This window comes from Chaetura pelagica, unplaced genomic scaffold (assembly GCF_000747805.2).
Source record: "Chaetura pelagica isolate M959 unplaced genomic scaffold, ChaPel_1.0 scaffold31, whole genome shotgun sequence".
NCBI classification, from domain to species: Eukaryota; Metazoa; Chordata; class Aves; order Apodiformes; family Apodidae; genus Chaetura; species Chaetura pelagica.
In genome coordinates, this window is record NW_009952481.1 from 852,218 (window position 1) to 862,953 (window position 10,736).

General features: G+C 40.5%; 1 protein-coding gene across 1 annotated transcript in view; it reads left to right on the forward strand.

Moving 5' to 3' along the window:
- The first annotated feature begins 336 nt into the window (after positions 1–336).
- The window catches only part of DAB2 (Dab, mitogen-responsive phosphoprotein, homolog 2 (Drosophila)), a 10,485-nt gene continuing 85 nt past the window's right edge, over positions 337–10,736 (forward strand). The window contains exons 1-11 of the mRNA XM_010008714.1: positions 337–506; positions 1,640–1,779; positions 2,479–2,577; positions 2,893–3,024; positions 3,934–4,017; positions 4,553–4,600; positions 4,807–4,869; positions 6,681–7,313; positions 8,155–8,308; positions 8,881–9,408; positions 9,882–9,973. Of these exons, the coding sequence (XP_010007016.1) occupies positions 413–506; positions 1,640–1,779; positions 2,479–2,577; positions 2,893–3,024; positions 3,934–4,017; positions 4,553–4,600; positions 4,807–4,869; positions 6,681–7,313; positions 8,155–8,308; positions 8,881–9,408; positions 9,882–9,973 (2,067 nt within the window). The 5' untranslated portion in view covers positions 337–412. The remainder of the gene's footprint in view (positions 507–1,639; positions 1,780–2,478; positions 2,578–2,892; positions 3,025–3,933; positions 4,018–4,552; positions 4,601–4,806; positions 4,870–6,680; positions 7,314–8,154; positions 8,309–8,880; positions 9,409–9,881; positions 9,974–10,736) is intronic.

Here is a 10,736-nt window from a genome sequence, read left to right on the forward strand (position 1 = left end):
GCTACTACAGAGATTCAGCTGGTAATGCTGAAGGAAAAGAGAACAAAATATCTGAAGTTCTATAAATAGCTTTAAAGGGTAAAAAGCTAAAGGCTAACAGGTTAAACAAGATGATTCAAGTACAGCCTGTGGATATAGGTCAGTGTGACCTACTGGTTACGTATTACTGGGGTGATGGTTCATCACCTAATGGCCATATCTTTGTAGCCTTAGAGGAATAGTCAGGAATTCAGATTCTATATTATCACTACTAAAGCTTTCAGGCATTAGTGGGCTTTAGTGTTCAGCAGAACAAAACTGGACTAACAGGTCAAATAAGAATATTTCTTCTTCAAGGTAAAATTTTAAATCTTCCTACTAATTATTTTGATTTTTAAAAACCACAGCAAAAATAGCTGGCCATCACTTCATCATGTCTACTGAAGATGAAACTAGTACTATCAACATCCCACCTGAGCAACAGACTCCACCGAAAGCACAAAATTCAAAGAAAGAAAAAAAAAAAGGTAAGAAATGCTTACCTCTAAACACCTCCTCTAGTCAGTGTCCTTTATCTTTTGCAGTTGCCTGAAACTAAGATCACTCGCACAGCATAGTTAAAATAACTCTGAGGTTTCAAGCTGGCTGAAAATGTGAGTAAATAAGCTAGAAGTCAAGCTTTTAGCTTCAAAGATTTTTTTTTCTAGCTTTAAGTTCTAAAGCTCTTAGTTTGCCTGTCAAGTTCAGCAAGTGAGGCATTTAACAAATTACCAAAAAGCCCAGTGAAGTCAAAGCCTCCTGAGGAGGTAATCAGACCTAGGACCATCCAAGTAGCTCAGTCTGAACCTGAACTCATTGCCTTACCTCCTTCCAGAGAGGGGGTGATATGATACAGATTCTAGTCCAGAGAAGTTAGAAAACTCACTTAATGAGAATTATTGTAGATGAGATAAATAGAGTTTTTGATAGATTAGGTCACGTAAATGTAATTGCCTCCTACAGAAATGCATGCCTTGGTATGCACTCAAAGTATTGATCATGCAGAGAATAAAAGCAGTTCAGAGAAGTAGTGGCAACAGCAGAAATATCAAATTCACTAAAATCCCAGATTAATACAGGAATAGACATACCAGGGCTTATTGTAGAAATGATGGTTCTGATAGAAAGTTTGAGCGCAAGAAAGAGATTATTGCACAACAAGAAGAAATGTGACTGTACCAGAACTGTGGGCTAACAATCTGAAAGGCTTATTGGAAATAACATATGGTCATGGGAAGGAAGTACCATTTCTGCTTGATGTTTTTTGCTTAGCACTTATATCTGCATGGTTGTTGCCTATAAATACGTCAGTATTTTATGTGCCAAACAGTTGTTTTGAATTCCCCAAATATTAAGCATTGGGCTCCACTCTTTGAACTGAGGCCAGATTCTGTAAGAGCACTGTGACCTTAAAAGAATAACTGTCTTGCAGTTCACCCATTATTGGAAAGACTAAGGGTTGTTAGTCAGCAATACTCAAGGTACAATTTTAATATGTACATACATGGTACAGTTTTTTAAATGTTTCGAAGCCACCACATAGATATTTCTAAAAACAAACAAACAAACAAACAAACAAAAAACCAAACCCACAGACCCAAAAATTTTTTTCTGTTTCCAGGACCCGAAAAGACTTATGAATCTCTCTTGGGCAGATTCAAAGGTGATGGTGTAAGATACAAAGCTAAACTGATTGGCATTGATGATGTACCAGAGGCAAGAGGAGACAAAATGAGTCAGGATTCAATGATGAAACTGAAGGTAAGGGCTTCAACTGGCACATCAGAAACAAATCTTAGGTGCCCTTCAGAAAGAAGATCAAATGGTGATTTTGGCATAACTTGAAATACAGCTTCATGGTAACAGTAATAACAGTCATAACTCTGTGCTCAAAGAAATGTGCTACCCAAAGAACTTGAACTACTCCTTTGGGTCTCTTTTTAGGCATTCAGTGTGGATGATATTCGTATGAACTTAATCACAAAAAGCAAGCTTGGGTTTTGAGTGGGGAGAGGAGAGCTCTGTGCAATATAACAATGACCTCAGAGCACAAGTTGGCATCCATTGGCAATAGTAACACCAAGAGATACAGATAAGTTAAAGAATAAATGAGATCTTGCAGCAACAAAAAATATTCCTTCTGAAATATTCACAAAGCTTCAATCAGGCCAGGAAAGCTGGTAAAGATGCTGCTACTGCAGCAGTTCTTTGAGCTAAGATAAGTTTAAAGCTCCAAAACAGTTACAGAGCAATCTACACAATCTAGTTCTGAGGTATCACTTCAAACCTACTCAGGCATATGTTGCAAGAGGAATGCTGCACTAGCTGCACAGTTGCATAGGAATAACTAGATTAGTGCTAGTACAGTCACAGCCATCAGTTCATGAGGAATGTAAGGAAATTATTTAAAGTTCAGTCTAGCAGAAATAACTATAATACTTTAGTATTAATTGTTTTTAGGGAATGGCAGTGGCAGCTCGTTCCCAGGGTCATCACAAACAGAAGATCTGGGTGAACATCTCCCTCTCTGGTATCAAGATAGTAGATGAGAAAACTGGGGTAAGATACCATTTATTCTCTTACTGTGATTCTTAAAGTAAATGAAGTGTTGGGAAGTTAGATCAATCCAAACTAGGTTCCTTAATGGCATCATGCCCTCCTCCCACATATAAAAACTGGCTTGTGAAATGGGTTGTAATGTTGAAGCTTCTGGCCAGAAAGATAACTACATCCTATTGCCATTAGTCAAAGGCTGATAAATCTGAGTCTTGAACTGCAGCCTTCTAGCAGTCTCCATCATTCTACTACATCTACTACAGAGAACAGCAGCTATTGTGTCTCCAGCAATTTAAACCAATAGCTATTTTTTTCTAGGTCATAGAGCATGAACATTCAGTAAACAAAATCTCCTTTATTGCTCGGGATGTAACAGACAATCGTGCTTTTGGCTATATATGTGGAGGAGAAGGCCAGCATCAATTTTTCGCTATAAAAACAGCACAACAGGTATGGTTTAGACACCTTTTCCACTTGCTGTGAGTGATGGTATTGTTTAAGCACCTAACATGTGATACAGGGGTAGTGTTTTGCTGGCAGCCATATGAGGCATAGGGAGTTACCAGTACCTTCTGCCTTGAGGAAGGCAGCAGGAAGAGACTGTATCACCAAGGGCTTCTATCTTGTTCAGCTCCTCTGTAGTCCAGAAAAAAAAACATTCAAGTAGCCTTGCTTGCTATGATTAACCTTGCTTGACATGTCTGTGCACCATGGAAGGTGTTAGTAAGCTGAACAGAGACATTATCATAGAATTGTTTTGGTTGAAAAAGACCTTGAAAATCATCAAGTCCAAGCATTAACATAGTACTACCATGTCCACCACTAAACCATATCTCTAAGCACCACATCTACACAGCTTTTAAATATCTCTTTGGGATGGTGACCACTTTCCTGTGCAGCCTGTTCCAGTGCCTGTTAACTGTTTCAGTGAAAAAAACTTCTTATTATCCAATCCAAACCTCCCCTGGCACAACCAGAGGCCGTTTCCTCTTGTTCTATTTCCTGTTACTTGGGAGAAGAGACCAACACTCACATTGTCATGGGCCATTTACTGTCAGTGAGAAAGTTAATTATTTAGTCAAATATCCATATCTTCATAAAACCATAGAATGGTTAGGGTTGGAGTACAATCACTTTCCCTGTGGAGTTAACAGTTCTAAGGTGGTTGTGCCTCATTATCCTTGGAGACTCTATAAGCTCTCTTGTGTGAAGACTAGAGAGTCCTTTAAACTCTTGCTTTTCTTAATATCTCAACTTCACTGATGCACCATTTAGGCAAGTTTAGCTTGCTGCACAGCTTGCTTCAGTAGAAGCCCAGGGAGCAGAAGTACGTCGCCTAAAATCAACATTGTTTTTCAGGCTGAGCCTCTAGTTGTTGATCTTAAGGACCTTTTTCAACTAATATATAATATGAAGAAGAAGGAGGAAGATGACAAGAAAAAGGTAAGAAAATTACAGAAACTGTATTTCTGTGTAGAAATATGGGTTGGTTAAGCTTTGGCTTGGCTTTTGGACTCCTTTAGATTTGACACTGAGGTGTGTCTCAGTATAGGATCACTTAAAGCTCTTGGTTGGTAGTTGTACCAGCAGTTTGATTACTTCCTAGATCTGGTCAGCTCTCCAAAGTGAGAGGCTTTGGGTATTCTACATGATGTATAGGTACTAAAAGCCTTCTTTTCTTCCTTAGAGCGAAGAAGCAAGTAAGACTGAGGTAAGTCACACCAATTCGGCCTCCCTGGATTAGGTATACAGCTGCAACACAACTAGCTTTTGCTTCATTTATACTGCTAGCATTGTGGAGGTAATGTTAGGTGCCCAATTACATTTGGAGTAAAATGGGCCCAATAACTAGTACTGTGTAGTGAGTTCCCTTATGCTGCTGCTTTCCATCTCTTCCTCTTTGAAGCCTGCAAGTCCCTTGCTTGAGGCAGGTTTTGGTATTCCAATTATTGCTGACACTGCTATCCATCTATTACAGGAAGGTAGTGAAGCACTACCTGCTGATGAAGCTGACAAAATGAAACTGGTAGGTTACAATTTAAAATTTGATGCTGATAGTAATAAGTATTTTATAACTATCTCCACACATTGTGTGGAAAATGCAGTATTTATAAATGTGCTTAGAGTAGATCTGCATAATGCTTGATTCTTGATCTTGCAAGAAATCTCTTGATTCTTGATCTTGCAAGAAATCTAACAGGTATTGATTCTTTCAATATTTCTGGTTTTAAGGGAGTTGACCAGATGGAGTTGTTTGGGGATATGTCGACACCTCCTGATATGAGCAGTCCCACAGTAAGTAAAACTTAGCTGTCTTGGTTCTTGCTTTGAGAACAAACTTAGTCTTAGTAATAAGATCTGGTTTTACTTTATTAGGCCTGGATTCTGGTTTCACTGAGACATCTGTCCAGCTATTACCAGTGTACTAGTGTCTTATGGTTGTAATGGTATCTGTGTACTAACTAGAGTATCTAATGTCTTTCTTATCCAGCAGAGTTCACTTGAGACTGTGTGACAGAGATAATCCTGTATTGTTTGTCACAGAATCATAGAATGGTTTGGGTTGGAAGGGACCGTAAAGGTCATCTGGTTCCAACCTCCCTGCTATGGGCAGGGTCACTTTCCACTAGACCAAGTTGCTCTAAGACCCATCCAACCTGGTCTTGAACACTTCCAGGGAGGGAGCATCCACAGCTTCCCTGGGCAACTTCTTCCTGTGTCTCACAATCAAGACCTTTTATCCCAATATGTGATCTAAATCTACCCTCTTTCAGTGTAAAACTATTGTCCCTTTTCCTGTCAGAACATTGTGAAAAATCCCTTTCCAGCTTTCCTGTAGGCCCTCTAAAAGTACTGGAACATCTCTATAAGTCTCCCTGGAGCCTTCTCTTTTATGCTAAACAGCCCCAACTCTCTTAGACTATCCTCACAGGGGAAGTGCTCTAGCTCCTTGATCATCCTCATGGCCCTCCTGTGGACCAAGTCAAACAGGTCCATATCTTTCTTATGCTGGGGGCCACAGAACTGTACACAGTACTCCAGGTGAGGTCTCATGAGAGCAGAGCAAAGGGGGAGAATCACAAACTGTGATCTGCTGGCTACATTTCTTCAGATGCAGCCCAGGATGCAATTGGCTTTGCCTTTTCTGTGTGAATGCATCTTGCCAGTTAGTGCTTGGTTTTCCATCCACTGTTACTTCCAAATGCTTGTCCACAGGGCTGCTCTCAATCCATTTTCCACCTAGCCCGTATCCATGTTTGAGATTGCCAAGACCTATAGGATAGGACCTTGTACTTGGCCTTGTTGAACTTCATGAGGTTCACACCAGCCCACCTCTATAGTCTGATGTCTTAGAAATGTCTCTGCTGCTGTGGGAGCTATTACCAAAACTCTGCTAAAGATCTTTAAAGTTAATACTCATTTTAGGAATAAGTGAATTCTTAAGTCCCTCAGAGTGGACTCCTGGCCATTCTAAATGAGCCCTAGCTCAAAGTATGGCCTAACTCTATAGAAGTGAATGAAAAATATGTCATAGTTCAATATAACTCAAAAAAAGCCTATGCCCTTATTCTGGCACCATAAGCCATGATTAGCCATGATATAATCACTGCTTTCAGTCCAGCTAACAACCATCTTACTGCCTGCTTGGTAGAAAGGTGACATGTTAATATATTCCACCAGCATATAGCTCTCCAGTCTTACTCAGAAACTGTGACTGCAACTTTAAAGTCTCATTGATGTAATGTGGTTTCATAACTTCTCAAAACAAAAGACTAGAGCTCAAACAGAAAGCCTAGGTGTAACTAGTGCTTCATGACTCTGTAGTTTCTAGGCTGTAGAACAAGCATCTGACATTTAACAAAGAAATCTTAAAACAAGTGCTTTTGTCATTGAGTTTCTGAAACTAAGTAGATGTGATTTGACCAAAACTAGTAATGTTTGTCTTAATGACTTATAAGATGAAGGTACAGTGCAACTTCACTGTGACACTGAATACACTGAATTTTTATTAGTATAACGTATTGGATACTAGGATCTCTTTTATAGCTGTTCTTGAGCATGTAAGTCTTACATAAAACTAACTTTTTTTCTTTCTGAACAAATAGGAAGCTAAAGAGATTCTGTTAGTGGATCTAAATTCTGAAATTGAGACCAAACAGACTTTTACAAAAGAGGACTTCTTCTCGAATGACATCGCAACCCCTCTTCCACAACCAAAGCTGCAGACACGCTTCTTGTCTGAGAGTTCTTTCTCTGCCAGTCTCACCTTCTTTCCCACACCTAATCCAGACCCTTTCCGTGATGATCCTTTTGCACAGCCACAACAATCAACACCTTCATTTGATTCTCTGAAATCTGCTGATCAGAAGAAGGAAACTCTGAGTACCTTGGCATCGGTGGGTAATGGTACTTCAAATGGTGATATTGACTACTTTGGTAAACAGTTTGACCAGATTTCTAATAGAACTGGCAAACAAGAAGCACTGACAAGCCAGTGGCCACTTGAGAGTAAGTCTCCTGCAGCAAGAACGCTAAATGGGGTACCCGAGAGAGAACAGAATGGCTTTCTTAAAGGCCCATCAAACCTGTGTGTGGAAGGTCCTTCCAAAGAAGTATCTCTGCAGAATGGAGTAAAGCTGGATTCTGAAAGCAATTTCCAGCTCATGCCACATGAGTCTATAACAATTAGCCCACCACCACAAAGTACCAAGCCAGGAAGAGGAAGGAGGTCTGTCAAGGTGAACAATATTCAAGTAAATAATTAAAAAATCAAATAACATGCATGTTCTTATTTAGAGGAGCTGGGTGAAGGAAGCTTTTCTTCGTACTGTATAGCTGGCTAAATAGCTTTACAACACATCCACTTCTACCTGCCTTGCTTGCTCTAACCTCTTTGCAGGCTTGGTACGTTCTAACATTCATGAGTGCTTCACAGTAGCTATGTTTACTAAATTATATACTTTCTTCTTTAATGCTGCCATACTTGTCTAAAGGTCTGGTAAGTATGCTGCTTTGCATATTGACACTTGATACAGTGCCAGAACCTGTTATGATAGCTGTATGCCCATCAACCTGCATTTTGTAACAACAACGTAATAGTGCTTACAGAAACCTATGTAGTTTCTCAGTACTTGTCTACTGAGGGCAATCTCAGTGACTTGCTTGATTAGAAACAGGGTGGCTCTGGGTGAGATGCATTCATCCTGCACTCAAATGATGCAAAACTCTATTGCTGACCTTACCATAACTGCAGAGATCACTGCAACTGGGCAGGAATGTTTATGGGGGGGTGGAGGTCAGAGGGGAAGCTCATTATAATAGCAAATAATTCAGTCACTAAGTCTTATTCTTCTGCTGTTGACTTGTGACTACTATGCATTGTACCTACTTAGTGCTGTGCATCTGTGTAGGCATGATTAAAATAGTGAGGCTAGAAACTCTTGATCTCTTAAGTATATAGCAAAGCACTATGCTCTAACTAAAATGAAGGCTTGTAGCTCTGGGCTAAGGAGTCTTGATCATGCTAGCATGTGTTCTGCCATGCCATCTCACAAAGTATTATGTTGTTTTTTTTTCTAGACTGCATCAAGTGATTTATTTAGCTCAGACTTCTTTGTGACAAGTGCAGAGAACCTTAACTCGACCCCAGTGTCACAAACCGGATCTGTGTCTTCTAGTCCACTGGACCTCTTCAAAACAAATCCTACTGTAGCACCTCCATTGGCTGGTCTAGGTTAGTTCAAAAAGTGAAGGTCTTGCTCCAGTCTAAGATATCTGGTGACATCAAAACAAGGAAGTTTACTTTTCCTTTACATCATGTGTACTGCCAGGCCCTTTAATCCATGTGTTGTCTGCCCTAAACTGCTTAGTTATGTGAATAGAGGTCTCAAATCTGCATTCCTTAACTGGAAAAGTTTTTTTTCTGCTTAAACTTTGACACCAGATTGCTGCTTCAGGTTCACAAGATTCAAATGAGCCAAATACAACCTGGGAGGCAATGGTAACACTGCTGCAGAATCTTAATAATAACTTACAGACTAGTAACTATACAGCAAGTGCATCTGTCACTTCTGTGCTAAGACTGTGTTCCTCCTTCTGTTATACCAACCTCAATTCTGTTCATTCAGGACTAGCCCCCTCATCTCCTCTTCCCCACAATTGACTTGATTTTTAAGTGTAAATCAACAGATTTTTGCAAACAGTACATGAAAATTGTTTTGCTGGTACCCTCAGTGGAGTTTATAGACTTCTGCTTGAGGTCTTCATATCACTGAAGTGCTGTAACAACAATCTCCCTCCTCGCAGGTGGCTTGTCAATAACTTCATCACCATGGAGTGTACAGGCACCTGTCTTCACTCAGAAGGCATCAGTCTTTCCTGGGTCTATGATGTCTGCTCAGCCTACAGGATTTACTCAACCACTTGCCTTTGGCACTCAAGCACCTCCAAGCTGGAACCAGCCTCCATCTTTTACTCCAGCAGCTACTCAGTCCTCTGGTCTCTGGGCACAGCCAGCACAAGTTCCATCTAGTCCATGGGCACAGCCACCTAGTGCTGGAAATCCTTTCCAGAGTAGTGTGTTCCCATCTTCAATGCTGCCTGCTCAGACACCATCTGTACTGCCCTCTGTGTCAACAACAACTAGCCCACCTCAGCCACCACCTAGAACTGTACCTCAGAAAGAGCTCTCCAAGAAAGAGAGTGATGCTTTTATTGCTTTGGATCCACTTGGCGATAAAGAGATGAAGGATGTCAAGGAAATGTTCAAAGACTTCCAGCTGACAAAGCCACCTGCAGTACCAGCAAGAAGAGGAGAGCAGCAGAGCATTTCAGGTGCTTCTGGAGCTTTCAGCAATTATTTTAGTAGTAAAGTAGGCATTCCTCATGATAGTACAAAGTATGACAGGGAAGCTAGCAAGCTGTCTGCCAAAATGACTGGGAACATCTTTTTTTCTTCTGCTCAGAGATTAGGGTAGCCAATCTCTAGTCTCTTCTGATAGAACAAAAAATTTTATTTAGCAGTTACTGAAACAGAAGGTTGAAGGACTGTCGCTTAATGTTGTAGAATCAATAAACGTCAGTGAGCAAACACTGACACCTAGTGCTTAAACAGCTTGGGGTAAACCAGGTCTGTTCAATCTTCAAAATCCCCTCTAGTGTCGTGAGAGACAAGCAGGAAATAAAGGCACTCTAAGAAACTTGCGTAGGTTTTTTATCTAATGGGATGATCTTTGGCATTGCTATACAGGCAGAGCTGAGTAGTTGTTACGCTGTTAAGTGGTTGTAACAGTGTGTCTTTTCCTTAGAACCACCAAAGCCTGTTCCCCGACAAAGTGTTTTGCCAGCTGATAGCCTGTTTGAAAGTGAAGATACACCAGACCATTCCAATGACTCATCTGTAAGTAGTAATAAATAATTATAAAACCCAACAAAATAAAATAAAATAAAATAAAAAAACACAAAATCCCAGCCTTTCTTCTTAACAGAGGTGCCTGTATTTGAGCATGGCCTTTGTTCTGGCTTTAGAGGCCATGGAACAAAATTTCTTGCATATCTAAATTAAAATTTAATCCAACAGAGAGCATTTGTTTTAAGAAGGCTGACAATATATGTTTCCATTTGGCTTGAGTCCATAGCCCAGTTCCCCAGGCTGCCAGCCCTAGTAGGAAGTTTTTCAGTGTTGGCAGCTTCTATAAAGAGTGTAAAATGCAGCTGCAGAAGTCTTCCACTTAGATTATACTCACTGTTCTGCAAAGCAGACTGGGTAGGGCAGACTGTGCATCTCTCCTGCTGAATGGGAGGCTCCCATGTTCAGTACCCCCTGGGAGAGGTTGTCACTCAATTTGGGACACAGCACTTGAAGTCCTTGGTGAAAACCCTGGATCAATTCCAGAATACTGACTTAAGACATCTAGTGTTTGGCTAAAACAGATCTCATCATGACTACGGTGGCTTGGGTCCAAATGAGTGTTCAGTAAGCACACATGGCTCTTCTGGAAGATATCTTAGGCCTCAGGCTAGGATAACTGCTAATATGGTGTGAGAGCCCTTTTCTCTTATTAAAGCAGTAGTGTTAATGCATATTTTGTAGGGGCCCTGCAGTATTCTTTCCAGAAGGGGCTTGAAACAGGAACTAGATGTATAGCCATGGAGGGTAAACG